The following is a 19,593-nucleotide window of genomic DNA, read 5'->3' as shown; positions in this document are numbered from 1 at the left end:
ACCATGGCTTATTTGTTCTGTTTTCCAGATCTATTTAAACTAAGCATTTTAAAATTGCATTATTAGTTTTAAAAACCATATTGGTTATATGTTTGTTAGACAAAAATTAGCTTAAACTATATCTGAATATATATATTCTGAATATTTCAAGTATATTTCCTGACCATATACTACAATCTTAGATTATAAAAGCAATAATACATGAGTAATAGAGCATCAGGTTAGACATGGAAGAATGAATACACATGTACACACACACACACACACACACACACACACACACGTCATCAACCAAGATGGTTCTCAAGTGATCTGTCCAGTCTTTTTAAAAATAAAAAAACTTGAAGAATTAAACAGCTACCACTGCCACCACTTCCTTTTGAGGAAACATCACAGACTTCATGATTAGGAGATTTTCCCCTTACATTAGATATATTTTCCTTTATTTAATTTTATCCATTACTTTTAGTTACCATTTTAGGTTATTTCTCAAAAATCCTGTTTCCCCTTGCTACCCTTTAATTACGTCTAGATATTATCGACTCTGTCTTTTTCTTCTCTCTCTGCTCCACTGCCTCAGCCTATTAGTCATTATTTGGCTCGTATCTATGGATTTGATATCTTTAATCCTTTGTTATAAATTGGTTCTTTCAACTTCAGTTGGTTCTTAAATTCTTCCAATCATCTCATATTTTTCTAAATTTCACCTCTTTTGGCTTATTGCTTTAAATAGCCTCACCTGTCATGTAGGAAAAAATAAAACAAGAGATATTGATTTCATTGTTTTCAATTGTAATAATCTAAAACCGTTCATGCAAAAGGATATATTGCTTAATCAGCAACATATGATTAATATAAATAAGATAAATCACGTTCTTATAATATATGACAAATTTAAGATATTAATCAGAAGTAAAAATAATTGTCACCATTACAAAAAGCTTCTAGAGACATATATAAAAAGCTTTGACACATTCTTGCTGTCACACGGAGAATGCATACAATTAACAATAACAATGAAAACAAAGAATGGTAAGAAAGCATTCTCTTTAACTGAAACATAAGAAAAAAGGAGATGTTATAATTTAGAAGAAATCATGACTCCTATCAACAGATAATAGTAAAATCCACTCTTAGGGAAAAACACATATTATTTTATGTACATATGTATGTGTAATATTATACATATATATTCTGCTTTAGTATGTTAAAGCAGATGTGAGTCCAAAAAAAACCCAAACAGGGCTTCCCTGGTGGCGCAGTGGTTGAGAATCCGCCTGCCAACGCAGGGGACACGGGTTCGAGCCCTGGTCCGGGAAGATCCCACATGCCGCGGAGCAACTAAGCCCATGTGCCACAATTACTGAGCCTGCGCTCTAGAGCCCGTGAGCCACAACTAATGAAGCCCGTGTGCCTAGAGCCCATGCTCCACAACAAGAGAAGCCACCGCAATGAGAAGCCCGCACACCACAACGAAGAGTAGCCCCCGTTCGCTGCAACTAGAGAAAGCCCGTGTGCAGCAACTGAGACCCAATGCAGACAAAAAAATAACAAAAAAACAAATGGTAAATTCTACTGTTCGTTAGTCATAAATCAAACCTAACTTTCTGAAAATCAAACCAATTCCTTATAAACAGAGGAGGACTTGGAGAAAGTTATACTGACATGAATAAAGATTTTTTTAAAAAGGGCCACAAGATGAGTACTTAATTAAAACACACACACACACAGACACACACACGGACACACACACATGGACACACACACTTTCTTTAGGCTGTTGAAATATAAAGTCTTTAATTCTCCATTAAAAAAAAAACAAAACAAACCTTGATTATAAGCTTTAAAACCATTTGAAGATGTGGAAGACTGTCTGCCTTTCAGCCTACTTCAAAGCCAGTAAAGAAATCATTTCTTCTTCTTCCAACTCAAAGTATGTTTAGGAGCAGAACATCTGATAGAAGTGGTATTGCCAATCTAACCAATTTTAAAATATAAAGTGTTTCTAGCAATATTTGGATACATATAATTTGACAAAAAAAGTTTTATAAACCTAAGCTTTAAAAAATAGAAAATATAAGCCCCAACAAAAAAAGCATAATTTGTAATTGAAAGAAAATAATATTTTGTAGAAAAAAAGTTGTCCTTCCAAAAAGAGACAAAAATGACTAACTTTTATTTCCCAAGAGAATTATGCCACTTTTATACAACAAAATTACAGTCACCACAAATTGCTTTCAACAATTCCACTGCTGCTTCATTTGACCACTTGAAAATCAAAATTCTTTCAGATTATAAATATAACTTTTTATAACTCTGTTATTACGTACTGTGAATGGGGAAAGTGGGCCAATCTTGTGGCCGTAGCGTCGAACGGCCTCTCTGATGTGGCAGGGCTGGATGGCATCGCTGTGAGCCTCAACACCACAGGCCGCAGTGCTCTGCGACAGAAAAACACATAAATTGTTACTAAATCAAAAACACACAACAGAACTACAGTGTATAAAATATGAAAATAAACTTTCATAAAATGGACGGTTTTTCCCCTTAGGATGCACATCATTGCTGCCATATACTACATCTAAAAAAAAATTCCATTAACAAATCAAAGATGACTTTTACATGACCCCTTCCTAGCAGACCAACCAAATGCAATTTTTATGCCCCCAATATTTCACCTAGGCCTACATGTCAAGGTACAGAAGAATACAGCCACTTGCGTGCAGATGAAAAGTGTCATAGGGGCTTGCTGAAAGAACCACAGGAAACTATTTTTTTAAAAAACATTTAAACATTTATTATTATAAATGTTTCTTGGGAGCCTGTTGGACATATTTCTGAAATAACTTGAGGGTCATCAATTTTAAAATTAAAAATGTAAAATTGCTATATATTTATTTATAATACTGTGGACCGTCATAAAAGATCATTTCGACTTGGTTCCTAGTTTTCTAGGTATCCTCCATGCAGAAACAAAATAAAACAAAAACTTTCTATTTTAATCTGCCTCATCTGTAAAAGGCAGGTTTGAAAGTACAAAGAAACATAAGAAACAGAAAGATTATTTGCAATAAGACTATGGATATCAACTCAAGAAATGTGTGCAACATGATTTAAAAAAAATAAAATCGGGGCATTATAGTCTCATGATTCAGTTGTAGGCTCTGGCTTCCCAAATACCTGGGTCCAGATCCCAGCCATATCAGTTACCAGTTCTGTCAAGTTATGTAATATCTCTGCACTTTAGTTTCCTCATCTGTAAACTGGATAATAATTATAATTGCTCTATAGGGTTGCTGTGAAAATTAAATGAGTTGATATGTGTAAACCACTTAGAACGGTGCCTGACACGTTAGCTATTAACAACATTAGGCTATTATTTACATTAAAAATGGAACCTCCATGTTCTTGAAATGATAAGCTAATTTACTTAAAAGTGCAGTGGATACCAGATGCCAGGTCATCAACATTAAAGAATCAAGAGAAAGAAATAGTAGCCTGTGTGTTACTATAACTCTGGTCTAGAGGTACCACTCTCAGAATTCCTTATAGGAGTATATCTAGTACAACCTCTAGGGATAGCAATTTGGCAAATCTTATCAAAATGAAAAAACACAACCCTTTTTGACCCAATAATTTCACCTCTAAGAATTTATCCTACGGACACATTACACGGTACAAAATAATAGATAGATAGATAGATAGGTAGATATTCGCCGCTGTGCTACCTAAATTCATGAAGCAAATGTTCATCAACGAGAGAACAATGAAGTCAATTATGATACATTCATTCAGTGCAACAGAAACCACAGCAACACCAAAAAGCATGAAACAGTTCCATACACATTCCTGTGGAGCTATCTCTAAGATACACTGTTTGAAAAAATACTAGGTGACCAACTGGATAACTATGTTAACCAGCTGTTTTTTAAAAAAAAGCTGAACATTATATGCTCATTTAAGCTTAGAATATTTCCACAAAGGTACCCCAAAAATCAGTAACAGTGCTTATCTCTTGTAGTATAGGTGGGTGTCTGGAGGACATGGGTTAGAGGAAATATTTTTCACTGTATATCCTTCTGTACCTTTTAAATATACTTTTTGTGCTTCTTCTATTATAAACTAGTAAAATAATTGTAAAAATTCCTATGAAGAGCATCAGCTAATTATCCAAGCTGAACCTGAAATAAGACTTAAAATATAAAACAAAACAGATCTTGATTATTTTTATTATTTTAACAAGATTTGAAATAAGCCAGATAGGAATTTACTCTAGGCTATCTTTCTCAATTTCATTCCAACAATACCCTAAATAACATATCAGCTATGCCCACAATAACAAGGATTAAGTTATCTTAACCCCTCACTTTGGCACTCATATAGAAGTACACACACAGAGTTTTTTCTTTTCCTCTCTTTCTTTTTTTTTAAATTGTGCTTTCCTGATTCTCATTCCAAATACTTTGTTTCAGTTGGAATATATTAGAATAAATGCAATTATCAGGTACCCAGTAAGGCTAAAGACTCTTCTGTGAAGTCCACTTGGCTCCAAGATGTGAACATGACTAATACAGACTCATGATCTGCTAGGGATAACAAGTACTTGTGAAGTCGAGGCATTCTACTCATTTGTGGAAATGAATGCAAATAATTAGCTGGATTTGGAATCTAAAGTTAAGTTTTCCAGTGGAAACTCAAGTGGAAACACAAAAGGGGGACATCAAGAGGGTCAATAACCTGCAGACTAAGTGGGTGGGGCGTCCTTCCAGCGCATTCTTCTGTGGAAGCTCCTTTCTGCTTGAAAATTGGATTTATTTTTCATTTCTTTTCTCCATGGCCAGTGGAGAGTCTACTCTTCCTCTACTTTCCCCAATAAATTTGGTTCTGGTATAGAACATTTTGGTCAAAATCTCTCAGAACCTCTGGCATGGCGATCCAATGGGACTTGAGCACACTGAAGTAGGAAGCATAAGTTAGAAACTACTTGTGGTTGCTATTTGTAAGATGTGGTAACACGTAAGCCAGGCCTGTTTGAATCATGTTATCGCTGCTAAAACGAAGCTAACCTACATAAAAATAAAAATATTCACTTTTGTGAAAAATGTCATTAAAATTTCTATCTTGCCAGTTTCAGGTTTACCTGCTATAATTAAGCAACTGCAAACATCAGCATAAGTTACTATGTGCACTTCTACACTTTCCTGATTTGCCTATTGAGTTCTTTGGAAGGAAACCTTTAAATCTGAAATGTTGTATTCGCGGTATGGTTTCTACCGCAATAAGTATCTTCTCGTTTCTGTAAATATCTAGTCCCTCACCAAGGTACTCGAAATCTGTTTAAATTCAAAATTCATATTAAGTTTAGAATTTTTACTTCAGCAGTGACTTCATAAATCTTGTAATAGTCTTCAAAATTGTTACAGGATTAGCATTAAATTTGTGTATTTGCTACCTAATATAAAAATATTATATGTTATAAATACATATAAAGAATATTATATTTATGTACCAATTCAGCTTTCTCATTCTGCTTGTGCCCACATTATAGAATATTCTTTAAGTTTTCAAAAATGAAACCCACATGTTTGATAAAATACTGAGTGCTGTTGTCTATAGTGTGTTTGTCAAAATCTCTGTGGGGACTAAACTCTTTATTTCCTAAAGTAAAGTACAAGGTGCTTCATAAAGTTCTTCATATGTCAGGTACTCTTCCTCTTGGCTGCATTCATACTCCATTCTTGTATTCTTCCATTTCATTTTTATTTATGTCTTTTTATTCAGAAACTGTTGCTGGGTATTGGAAGCTCAAGTATCATATAGAGTCCTCCATGCTTCCCACATTTGAGTATTGTCCCTCTGCTTGTACTTGCTGGCTTGTATTGAATAAAATTCCCCAACAGCTTGAACTCTCAACTGTGGTACAAGAAGTTACATTGAAACTTTGGTTGCCCCAGGATCTCTTACAAAAGTCTGTACCTCTCCTGACTCTTTTCTTCTGAACTTAAGAGTTGTTGGGAAGAAACAGCTTTTAAAGAAATTTTATCCTTTCTCAGCCTTCCCCTTGCTGGTAATCTAATATTTAAGAAGGACCTGGAATCTCAGATAATTGCCTCTTATTCTTTTCACATCCATAATGGTGGACTAGATCTTTTGTTAAACTTGAAACATTAGATTTTTTTTTTTTTTTGGCGATATGCGGGCCTCTCACTGTCGTGGCCTCTCCTGTTGCAGAGCACAGGCTCCGGACGCGCAGGCTCAGCAGCCATGGCTCACGGGCCCAGCCGCTCTGTGGCATGTGGGATCTTCCCGGACCGGGGCACGAACCTGCGTCCCCTTCATCGGCAGGCGGACTCTCAACCACTGCGCCACCAGGGAAGCCCGAAACATTAGATTTTACAGAGGAGTAATACGTATCTCAGGTTAGAGCAAGTGAAAGGTTAGTAGCACTATTACTGACTTCTGTCACTCACCGACCACATGGGTTGATGTATGACTTCTTTCTCCTCACTCTTGTACATAGAGCTCTCTCAGTGCTTTGTGTCTATAGAGGATTTCTTTTCAGATGAAGTTGGGCCATTCTTTGGCCAAAGGCTATAGTATAATACAATTAATTTTCTCATTTCAAAACTTAATTGAGATGTTAAATTTGTCATTCTATATAACTAGGAAGAGATTTTTTTTTAACTAAGGAAATTAAAACTAAAAAAGGTATTGAAGACAAGAAAGAATCACCAAATTCAAGGATTCATAATTATAAAATTTAGAAAAAAACACACTATATTATCTATTCTAAACTTCCCCAACTCCTTCCCTACGTTATAGATGACAGAGTGAAGATAAGGGACACTCCCATGATTAAAATGATAGTATTAAGATATGGTTATACATCAAATCCCTTGGCTTCTAGTACGCATAGCTAGTATATAATACAGGCTTTATTATTTTACGTAGAATGAACTGTACCATGTTACCAACATAGCTGAGGTTTCCAGTGAGTAAAAATCAAAATATAGCAAGTTTGAACGTAGAAAGATGTGGATGAGTAAATAGAGAAAAAATTAATTATTTTATGTATGCATAATAACCAGGTTAATTACAACTTCCTACATACTTTGTAAAGAAAATCCACTGAAGAGGTCTTTTAGGTAACATTTTATTAGCCTAGTTTTATTTATTGAATGAGTTGGAGAGCACTACAGCTGAAAATCTTTAAAACTACTTTATAATATAGAAGTTCCTTATAGTTCAGAGTTTCCCTTTATAAATAATCAGTGAGCTCTGTCATTTTGAAAACAAAAGGGGGAGTTCAGATGTGAGGATGAAATTTAAATCTGCTTACTATCAGTTATAAAATTATATCTTGGCATAGCTCCACTACTAGTAATGGCAAATGGTTCCTATTGTGCCAACGAACTTGTAGATAAAAGTATAAAGTTTGGACAAATTATAAAAAACAAGTATCTGAAAGCAAAAGAGACTGATCTAACACAGGCAGAAACTGAAAGGCGGCGTACCCATATTTAGAAGAAGGGAATGGCTGTGGGTTGAGTTTTCCGTTTTTACTGTTTTAGTCCAAGGGTAGGCTCCAGTCAGTATAGGGAGGACATGACCTTAGAGGCATGAAGAACTATAGGCCAGAGTTCAGGGCAACCACAGTATGTGTAAAGTGGAAAAGAAAATCCCAAAAAGGACAGAATCAAAGAAGGGAAGTTCCAAATTCAGTGTATAAATTTTACCCAGTCTTTGGGTAACTTCTTAACTATTCCTTTGTGGTACCAAATCCAAAAAACCCAGGTAATCAGGTAAAGTTAAGTGAAGTGAAGAGAGAATCTAGCTGCTGAAGAGGAATTTGAGTTTGGACTTTAGAGTTCAATCTAGAAAAGTAAACTGCCTGCTTAGCACACATATGCACACACCACCACCACCACCAACTCTCTTCATAGGAATATAACAGAATCTGAAATCTCTACAATATATTACTCACAATGTCCAGGATATAACTTAAAATTACTAGACATGCAACAATACAAGAAACTGTGACTTATACTCAATGGAGACTAAAATAATCCAGGTATTTAATTTATCATACAAGGATTTTAAAGCAGCTATTATGAAATAAAATAAACTTGTAATAAATGATAAAAAATAATAGCACAGGGAGATCAGCTTGATGCTTTGTGACCACCTGGAGGGGTGGGATAGGGAGGGTGGGAGATGCAAGAGGGAACAGATATGGGAACATATGTATATGTATAACTGATTCACTTTGTTATAAAGTAGAAACTAACACACCATTGTAAAGCAATTATACCCCAATAAAGATGTTAAAAAAATAAATAGTAGAAAAATGTAAACTACAAAAAGAAATCAAAAGGAAATTATACAACTATAAAATAAAATATCAGAACTAATACATTACTGGATGAGTGTTAAGATTGAAGGTGACAGTAGATAGAGTTTGGAACATAAAGGAAGATCAATAGAAGTCATCCAATCTGAAGAACAGAGAGAAAAGATTGAAAGAGAAATTAAACAGAGCTTCAGGGATATGTGGAACAATATCCGAGTAACTAACGAATATGTACTTGGAGTCTCAGAAGGGGAGAAGAGGGAGCATGAGGCAGACAAAATATCTTAAGAAATAATTGCTGATAATCCCCCCCAAATTTAAAAATATTTCATTTTCAAGAAGCTCAGTGAATCCTAAGCAGAATAAATACAAAAGAAAAACATTTCTATGGATATCATGGCCAAATTGCTGAAAACCAAAAATAAAGATACAATTCTGAAAGCATCCAGAGAAAAATAATACATTACATACATAGAAACAAAACTACAAAATCTACTGACGTGATTAAAAGAAAAAGGATGCTAGAAAACAGTGGAATGATATAATTAAAGTACTGAAAATGAAACTGCCAATCCAGAATTCTATAGCCAGAGAAAATATCTTCCAGAAATGAAGGAAAAGTAAAGATATTTTCAGAAAAATGAAAATTAAGAGAAGCCACCACCAGCCAGCATGTGCTATAACAAGTGCTAAATAAAATTTAGTAGAACAAAAAAGGAAAATGATACCAGAAGGAAACTCTGATCATCGAAAAGAAATAGAGGGACAGTGGAAACGGTAAATGTTAAAGTCATTTGATTACTTAAGGCAAAAACAGTGTTATGGTTTATAACATGTCAACGTAAGATGTATATCAACTATAGCATAAAGAACAAGACTAAAGTAGATAAACCTATATAAATATAAAAGTCTTACATTTCATGTGAGTAAAACAGTACAATAACAACTCTAAGTACATTGAAAATTTAAGGATCTATATTGTAGTCCTTAGCATAGCCACTAAAAAATGATGCAAAGAGATATCACTAAGAAATCAGTAGATACATTAAAATGGATTTCTAAAGGAGTGTATAATTAAACCTAAAGGAAAATAGGAAAGAAAAACAGAAAAAAAATAGAGAAAACAAGTAGGAAAATAACTGACCTGTATCTGAACCATGTCAATACACACATTAAGCATCACAGATTTAAAGACTAAAATTAAAAGATACAGAAAGAAAGGAAAAAGAAGAGCCAACAATTTTTTGTTTACAAGAGATGTACTTTAAATATTAAACATACAGATATACTGAAAGGAAATGGAGAGAAAAACATATATCATTTAAATAGCATAAGAAGGCTGGAATAGCTATATTAATCAGATAAAACAGTTCAAGATGGATAGTATTCCAGTGATGAAAAGAGAGATTTCATAAAGATAAGTAAATGGAGAGATATGCCATGTTCATGGATTATAAGACTTGGTATTGTGAAGACATTTATATCCTCAAATTGATGTAAGATTTCAATCCAAACCCCTTCAAAATCTCACTAGGCTTTTCCTTTTTCTTTCTCTCTTTCTATATCTCCCTCTCTTTCTTTCTTTTTCTGGGTAGAAACTAAATTTTAATTCTAAAATTTACATAGAAATGCAAGGATACAACATATCCATATTAAACCTGAAAAATAAAGTTTGAGGACCTACACTACCTGACTTTGAGACCTACTATAAGCTACAGTAATCAAGGCAGATGACAATGACAAAAGAACTGACAAGTCAATAAAACAAAATTGAAATCCTAGAAATAAATCAACACAGATATACGGTCATTTGAATTTCAACAAAGCCACCAAAGCAATCCAATGGGAGAAAAGAGTCTTCAACAAATGGTTCTGCGATAACTAGATATATGTAAAAAAGTGAACATGGCCTCAACTCATAAAAGACACAAAACTTAATCTGACTCGGTTAATGGAACTTAACATAAAAGGTAAAGCTAAAAAGCTTCCAGAAGAAAACACAGGAGAACATCATCATGAATTGGGAGTAGCCAAAGCTTTCTTAGATAGAACACAGAAAACAATAAACAAAAGAGAAAATTGGATAAATTAGACTTCATTAGAAGTTCAAAACTTCTGCTCAACAAAATACACCATTAAGACAATGAACAGGTGAACTACAAACAGAGAGAAAATATGTGAAAAACATATATTTGACATAGGATTGTTATACAGAATATATAAAGAACTCCTACAAATTGTAACAAGAGACAACCCTACCTCAAAAATGTTGTGTAAAATATTTGAAGAGACTCCTTCTTGAGGAAGATATATGAATGGCCAATTGGCACATGAAAAAATGCTCAGCATTATCAGTCACCAGGAAAATACAAACTCAAACTATAGTGAATTATTATTAAATACCCATCAGAATGGTTAAAAGTAAAAACAATGACAACACCAAATGTTGATGAGCGTGTGGAGCAACTGAAATTCTCATATATTGCTAAGAAAGTATAAAATGATACAACCATTTGGGAAAAAAGTTCTTGCAGTTTCTTTAAAAACTGAACACGTAGCTACTCTATCACCCGGTAATTTCATTCCTAGCTATCTACCTAAGAGAAATGAAAGCATGTGTCCATAAAGACTTGTACAATAATGCTCATAACAGGTTTATTCATAATACCTCAAAAACTGGAAATAGCCTAGGTGTCCACCAAAAATGAGAATGAGTAAACAGATATATACAAGCAACTTACTCATCAATAAAAAAGAATAAATTATACTTATACTGAAAAACATAAACTTCAAAAGTGTCCTGAAAGAAATTTCACACATAAGAGTATACATACTATATTCTCTTTATATGAGGTTCTAGAATGGAAAAAACTAATGTATGATGAAAAAAACAGAACAGTGTTTGCCTTTCTGAGGATGGTGACAGGATTGTCTGGAGGAGGTATGAAGGAACTTTCTGAACTGATGGTAATGTTTTTTATCTTGAGAGGGGATTAGAAAACAACAAATTTATACATTTGTCAAAATTCATCAAATGGTATACTTAAGAATTGAGTGGTATACTGAATATAAATGTTACCTTTAAAAAAAAGGAACCATAAACAAATTATACATAATGAAGTGTTTAGGAATGAAAAGTAAGCTGATGTATGCAGCTTTTTTCAATGTATTAAAAAAAATGAACAGATGGATGGATTAAAGAACAACTGGATGCATATATATAGTAAATGCAAATATAGTAAATATATAGTTAATATATTAAATATAGTAAAATGTTAACTGTAGGCTTCCCTGGTGGCACAGGGATTAAGAATCCGCCTGCCAATGCAGGGGACATGGGTTTGAGCCATGGTCCGGGAAGATCCCACATGCCATGGAGCAACTAAGTCCGTGCGCCACAACTATTGAGCCTGTACTCTAGAGCCTGTGAGCCACAACTACTGAGCCCACGTGCCACAACTACTGAAGCCTGTGCACCTAGAGCCCGTGCTCCGCAATAAGAGAAGACACCGCAATGAGAAGCCCGCGCACTGCAACGAAGAGTAGCCCCCCACTCGCCGCAACTAGAGGAAGCCCGAGTGCAGCAGCGAAGACCCAACACAGCCAAAAGTAAATAAAAAAACAAACAAAACAAAACAAAAAAAACACATTGAGATACCACTACTCAAAAAAAAATACCTTAAAAAATGTTAATTGTAGAATCTAGATGGCAGATATATGGTATTCGCTCTACAATTCTTTTAACTATTTTGTGTTTGAAAATTTTTATATTAGAAAAACTCAATTATCTTGCTGTAAACTGGCTGCTTCTAAAAATTAGATTTATGAGAAAAATAGAACACATTTTCCATACTCAACAAGACCTCTCCATTCTGCACCAAAAAAGAAAGGAAAAAAAAAAAGAAAAAGAAAAAATATCACTGACCTTTTTTCTCTTCCTTTGTTTGGTTTTAGCTGAGTCTTGTCCAGCACTCCCATTCCCTAGGGATCCTGATGTGGTTCTCCCTGAGAGCTGTGATCCAGATGATGGAGTGCTCGGTGTAGGAGGAGGTGTGCTCTCAGGAGAGTCTGGGTAGGACCTTAGGCAAGACCCCTGTCCAAAGAGATGTGGCTTTGAAATCAAGCAACCAGAACTTCTACTAACATTTGAGTTTGTTTAACATCTCATGAATTCAGTAATATTTGAAAGTTATAAAAACACAGTTTATTATTATCCAGTCCACAGAAATGATGCCACTATCTTACCCCTAAGGGTCTAAATATATTAATTTTTAACCTGTCTGATCATTTAGATAAAAATCAGGATTCCTCAGATACAGCTTCCAAAATTTCTGCTGATTTTGTCAAACAGAGATATTTTTACTGAGAAGTTTTGTCAGTGTTTCAAACTTACTCAAAAGGAAGTTCTAAACTTTCTCCCCAAACAGGATGCCTTCTAGACATTCTTTGTAACATGGTGACCAGCCTTCGCCTAGTAACTCAAACTCAGTGCTTTAGGGTCACTGTAGATAGATCTCTAGCTCCTCCAACACCTAGTTCCTTCCTTCATTCAGAATATGCCTCCTATCTACCTGCTTTCTTTGGTTATGACTGCAAGTCTGTTCTCTCTTCCATGTGGAAGCACTTCAAATACTGAAGACTGTTTATTTCACAGCCTCTTCTCTTCTATAGGTCAAACACCTCAAGTTCCTTTCACCACTTATTATGAGACATGCTTTCAGGTTCCTCCTCCCGCCCATTATTCTCCTTTAGAGATCCTTCACTTTGTCAATATCCATCCTACAGGATGGTGCCTAAACATTGAAACAAAATAAAAAACATTTTCTTTTCAGTAACATCACAATATTGGCTCCTAAGAAGTGTATAGGCAAATAAAAGTTTCTAAGTCTTTTTCATGTATGGTATTGTTAATTCTACATTATCCTCTTACTATCTACTGGCCTACAATTCTCTGTAATGTATTTTAAAAATTATGTTAGGCTTGGTAAAATGTTTTGCTGAAATTCAGATATTGTTTTCAATAGTATTTCTTTGATCTTCTTGCCTAGAAACATCAAACAAGAAGGAATAAACCTAATGTGGCATGAGTTGTTCTTAGAAAAAACAAGGTAACTCCTAGAGATCATTGCTTCCAGTATATGAATCATATATTAGAAAACAAAATCTAGAAAATTAACTCAAATTAACCTTGATAATCTGAGAAACCCAAGCTTAACTAGCTCAGTTCCTTATATAGTTAGTATTCAAGAACGATAATTATTAAAATAGAATACACTGTGTGAACTCCATGCCTTGAGTTTCCAATTCCAAGCTACTGTACATAGCACCTCCATCTGGATCTTCTTAAAATACCCTTTTGAACTCATCAACCTTTAGCCAAGAAACTTTCAATTCTTCCTTAATAACTCTAAGCGTCTAAGGCCTTTATTTTCTAATCTAACTCCCCACTACCCCTTCTCAATGAATTCTTGGCTTGAATATTTTAATCACAGTTTCTTCCCCCCAGTACAATTACACTTATGCTGCCTCTGAGGCCTAGAGTACTTTCCCCACTTTTACCATCTCATAAAAGTCTTATTTTTCCTTCAACACCCAACTTCCTCTCTGAAGCCTTCTTTCATGATAATTAGGGAGTTGTTTTTAATCTCTGAAATTTCTGTCTATGCCACTCATTTGGAAATTAGTACATACAATCTTGAATTGTTTGTTTGTTTGCTCGTTAATTTACTTCCTTGGTTGTTTTACAGAATGTTCTATCTCCCTAAATACAGATCATATTAGTCTCAGAGCCCCCATTTGTACCTAATTTGGTAAAGTCCTTAAAGCAGGCCTTTGATAGTGGTGGCTGATTTGCAATGTTGATGTGTATGATTCCTTCTCTAGAGTGGCCATTCTTTTTGTGTCGTGTCAGGTAATAAAGGGCAGAAAGACTTCCAGTCTCTCCGAATGTTCATTCTGACCACCAGTCACGTTGAAGGAGGGGTGTCTGGCAAGTCAGGGAAAAGCTTGAGGCTTGTACTAACATATTTAGCCAGGATACTTCCGGACACTCATGCTCCCACCTCCCAGAGAGCCCAGGAAATTCAGCACACATAAGCCATCTTTCTTAACGGCCGGGTAGCTGGGAATAGCAGCTGTGGTTGCTGAGCAGTTGCCCAGGGCAGCTTGGCCACCCTGGAGAACCGAGAAAGTGGGAGGGACATAAAGAGTTTTCCTAGCCCCGTAAGCAATCCCTTGAACGTTAAGGGAAAACTAGGCTTGTTATGTTCACTGTAAATTTCTTCAATTAGAAATGTTACAACGAATTTGTCTGATGTTAATGAAAAGCATACTTATACACATATTCATAAAGTGAACATGTATCAAAGACAGTTTAAAGGGTGTTCTTTGACATCATAATTTGGGTTTGTAACATAAAGAAAACAAATAGTGTTTAATCAACTGGGTAAGCTTTAGGGACTTTTAAAGTATATTCGCTGATAATAATGTATGACCTTTTCCAAGACAAAAATGGATTTTTAATGAGCATAAACATTTTAATTCTTACTTTAGTTCTAAGCCAATCTGGTTCTACAAGGGGCATAAAAAGATGTCAAACTTTTGGCATGTAATAAGATATAGGCATATATCTTTATATATTTTATATGTATCCTAGAGCAGAGATATACCTAAATTTGGAGTTTACTGGGTTCACAGATCCCTTATATCTGCAGAATGGTTTCAGAAGGTCTCTCAACACCCTGAAACTGTGTACAAAATTTGCAAATGTCTTTACGGAGAAAGGATTTACAGTTTTCTTCAGATTCTTTGAATGGCTTAGCCATTTTCAGGTTATATGTTTCACCCAACTTGATCCAAAGTTCACGTCACAATTATATATGCAGATGTTAACCTAACCTCCTTGCTTCCTTCTCTATGGTTATTAGGTTGAATTATATGAAACTGATGTTTATGTTAGTAAAAAAAAGTCAAATTATTGGCAAATTCATTAAATAGATATTACATTTCTGGTTTTTAGGCACATGCTGCTTAAAGAGAATATTTTTTATGCCCAAAATGATACACAGTTATTACACAAAGTCTTAAAGTTGGCAAGATGAATTTATAGTCCCCACAGGTGGGGATCCCAGCAACATAAATGGCATCAGAAAGGATGTGATTATCATATGATAGGGCCAATTGAAACACAAAGGATAAACGGAGCCATGCTTCTTTAAATCATGTTTAGAGATAAATCAATAACTGGAAAGTAAAACTATCAATAAATGCCAGGAATTATTATTACACGAATAATAATGATTCTCTCATCTTTGAAGCAAAAAGAAATAACTTTTCTCAATGTTATTCAATTACCTAAACCAGGTGTTTTAGGGCCAGATTGTTAGGGCCTGGTACATAGTACGTATTTGTTTGAATGCTGAATGTATTAAGATCCTTTGACTGAAGGCTATATATTCCTACACAATCTTTTTCTTAGAACTACATGTAAATACCAGACGTGAGAAAAAAATCCACAGATGGGTCAAAGACAGATTTTTTTAATACTTACCTCAGCAGAGCTGTGATACTGAATGAAGGTGGCAGAAATGGCATGGCTGAAGGGGTCTCCTGCCTTGGTTACCATGTCCTGCCTCACAAGAAGAGCCAGATCCACTAACTAGAAGATCAGAGCAATGAAACTAAAGTCACACAAATGGAAATAATCATCAGTGTCACTGAAATGGTAAAGCTAAAAGCAATATATCCCAAACGTTATTGATAATACTGTCTGCCTAAAAATCTGTATTGTGGACATGAACATATGCTTTCATTGGCTGGCAAATGGACCTACCCATGAACATAAATGATATATTCTGACCTCCTAGTGGAGTGGTTCTCAAAGTTTGTAATCACTAGGGAAACATTTTATTTAATTTTTTTAATTAATTAATTAATTTATTTTTGGCTTAGTCAGGTCTTAGTTGCAGCCCGTGGGATCTTTCACTGCGGCGGGGGCTTCTCTCTAGTTGTGGTGCCAGGGCTCTCTAGTTGTGGTGTGTGGGCTCCAGAGTACATGGGCTCTGTACTTGTGGCACAGGTGCTTAGTTGCCCCGTGGCATGTGGGATCTTAGTTCCCCAACCAGGGATCGAACCTGTGTCCCCTGCACTGGAAGGCAGATTCTTAACCACTGGACCACCAGGGAAAACCTGAGAAACATTTTAAAATACATATTTCTGGGTTCCAAGCTCCAAGATTCTAATTCAGTAGGTCTGCTCTGGGGTGTAGCTGAGAAATTTACATTTTAAACAAGAACCAAGGAGATGCTGATGCTTGTAGTCTAAGAACCATGCTCTGAGAAACTAGAGGGCAGTGATTCCAGACTCAGATTTTGGTAAGCACTCAGTAGACTGTACATTTCTAGAAAGCTGCTTTTCAAAGCTCAAAAATAATCTCTAAACAAGAGAGATGTGTACTTAGAATTCAGTGTTGAGGAAAAGTATGCAAGTATTCCATTTCTGGTTTGGCTAAAGTTGCAAGAAACAGTCACTTTTAGCCTAACACCCACCGGGGCTGAGGATGCAAAGAAACATAACTGAACTAAATTTTAGAAAATGATGAGATTATCATAGGAGAGAACTCATGGCTGTTCTCATTCCTGGTAGAGCAGCAGGTGGAAGAAGAATTGATGATGGACAGGGATAGGGAGAAAGGAGCTATATATGGCCTGATACGACAGATTAGAATTCTTACCTGTGCCACAGTTTCGTACGCTAAATATGCTAAAATTTCCATAGCGACAACATTGGGCTTTATCTCCAAACTGCTGCAGTCCAACCAGTCTCGAAATTTGGAGGCTTTTTTGGCTAGCCATTAAAAAAAAAAGTATAGAAAATTTAGCTTTGGAAGTGTTTTAATACTGCATATTATTACCACAGAATGAAAAACATTTCTATTGAAAATTGCATATGAAAAACAATGCATATAATATGCAACGTTTTTGAACTTATATTCTAGCCCCCCCAAAATCCCTTATACATTTGCGTCTTTAGTAGCTCTGCTACATAACACTGTATACTAAATCACTTAATGTTTAGCACTTCTTACAATGTGTCAGAATAAGTTATCATTGGCCATAGCTTATGTTATAACAGTAGTCAGAGAATTACTTGCTTGATGTAACTTTAATTTATTCTTGTGGAAAGAAAATCCTGCAAGAAAGAACCTGTGATAAAAAAGGAACATATAGAAATTGTATTTTTAATACCTTTCAAAATGTGTCTATTACTTGAATAGGCTCAAAGTTGTGAATTTAGACTTAAATAGAATAAACTGATATCTGGCCTGATCTAAATCCCTGGTTACATTTTCCTGATTGCAAAGATGTCCAAACTCTTCAGTCTGACTCTCACAACCACCCAGACTGATTCCAACCTGCCTTTATATTATTCCCTATTAAAATGTCACTGGCCTTGAGTATAATCCTCTGTGTTCACCCCTGCATGGGATTCTCTGTTTCATTCATATGAATCCTGCCCATACAAGCCAAAGGTATACATCCTCAACTCTAGTCATTTACTGAACACTTATATCATCAGAGATCCTTTTGAGTCTGCTTATAATTTCTCAAGCCAAATTACAAGTTTTTTGTGGACCAACACCATGCGTCACGTCTCTCTGCATACCTAACAGTACCAAGCACATATGGAACCTTCTGGTAAATATCTCTAAACCACCACAGTGCTAAGCAGAATCTAACTTGACATAGGTCCTTCATTAGATATTACTAATTTAACTAGTGACCCAGAGGGAAAAGATTGATGGTGAAGATTTTATCATATCTATAACATAATCATCTTTTTAAAAATCCAATGATTATTCTTTTGATTAATCTGGTCCCACAGGTCTATAAAACACTTAACAGTAACTCCAAGCATGATGTTTTGATCCTTATAGATAAAGTCTTCATGGATTCCACATACAGAAGAGTTTTCTGTGAAATAAATCACAGGAGACATTAAGTCCTGCTATCGAAGCACATATCCAAAGCTGTCAGCTGTGGCAGAATTATGATAATCCCGCTTAAAGCTATCTCCCTAAAGTAACCAATCTTCCCAATGCTCTCTGACATGCAACATTCCATCTAACTAGTAAGCTGCAATAGCTCACAAACACTTGGTTAACATCTGTGGGATACTTCTGAAGTTCAAGTCAACAGGCAGCAATTTGGCAAGATCAGTAAAACTTCTGATCACTTCTCCCTTTGCAGACAGCAACATGGAAACAGGTATTTTGTGACTGTGCTCTAAACACTTTATTTTAAAAGTAAGGGAAAGAAGAGTTCTTGGTATTCTGTCAGATCTGCCTACCTAAGCAACAGAATCGTCAGCTTTCTCACTAGATCTTACGTACTGAGAATGCAGAGGTGAGGACCATGGGTCCACCATGGTATCCCAGCACCCAGAATAGTGCATGACATTAGCACACTCACCATAAATATTTCTAGAAGGAAGAAATGAATGAATAAATGAAAGATATTCCTTTAATGAAAGGGTAGGGTCCAAACTTTTCCATACATCAAAAAAGATGCATAAGACCACTTGGGTTACTACTATGCCACCAATCTTCCAGGTGAGGGTTCTCTGAGCTAATTCCCTCCCTGTCACGTGGAGGACTGTTTCAAAGATGGACCTTTCCAGGGTGACGCTGGTTCCAAAAAAAAGAGGTACAGATACTCTTAGTTATGATAGTTTGTTTTCACCAGAAGTAAGGGGGCATGAAACTGAATGAGTTCCTTTTCCTTCACCCCTCTTCTCAATATATCAGGAGAAAGGGTAATCCTGGAAATTGATCAACAGTCTAAATAGAATCCTGACCAAAGGTCAAAAATTCCTGGGATTATCCTCTTTCTGACACAACCTGAGTTTTCAGCCTGTGCTGGAAATAAAACTACTTTACTTAATAATTTCATATGGAAATTTAAGGTTGTCAATTCTCATACACTTTATCTTTCTCATCAGTGATCAATGGAAAAATTCAGGTTCCTCTCAATATTCCATCCTCTCACCCCTGCACACTATTTAATTATTTCTACCACATCCCTTCTCGCCAGCCTTTCCATTCCTGATCCTTCCCGCAAAGCCCTCTGTAATGCTCAGTCCACTTCGAAGAAAACCTTCTGCAACTTCTATCTCTTCACAATCACTGTTCTTTGAATAAATTGAAAATAACCTTCCTCAGAGGGCATGGTTTTCCCTGGAAACTT

At 35.5% G+C, this 19,593-nt stretch overlaps 1 protein-coding gene across 4 annotated transcripts in view; it reads right to left on the bottom strand.

The window, feature by feature from the left end:
- SUPT3H (SPT3 homolog, SAGA and STAGA complex component) overlaps positions 1 to 19,593 on the bottom strand; it is a gene marked incomplete at its 3' end in the record, with an annotated part of 428,189 nt that overhangs the window by 83,101 nt on the left and 325,495 nt on the right. For 3 of the 4 annotated variants that reach the window (XM_082664621.1, XM_082664620.1, XM_082664622.1), the window contains 4 exons: positions 17,082 to 17,194; positions 15,900 to 16,007; positions 12,276 to 12,443; positions 2,331 to 2,441 (listed from right to left, as the gene is read on the bottom strand). In XM_082664621.1, coding sequence (XP_082520747.1) covers positions 2,331 to 2,441; positions 12,276 to 12,443; positions 15,900 to 16,007; positions 17,082 to 17,194 — 500 coding nt within the window. Of the gene's footprint in view, positions 1 to 2,276; positions 2,442 to 12,275; positions 12,444 to 15,899; positions 16,008 to 17,081; positions 17,195 to 19,593 lie in introns of those variants that run through there. The other variant, XM_082664619.1, reaches the window with a different exon arrangement.

Source organism: Grampus griseus (genome assembly GCF_964374135.1).
Source record: "Grampus griseus genome assembly, chromosome: 10".
Lineage (NCBI taxonomy): Eukaryota > Metazoa > Chordata > Mammalia > Artiodactyla > Delphinidae > Grampus > Grampus griseus.
Note: the sequence above shows the minus strand (reverse complement) of the source record. Positions and strands in the feature narration are given on the sequence as shown.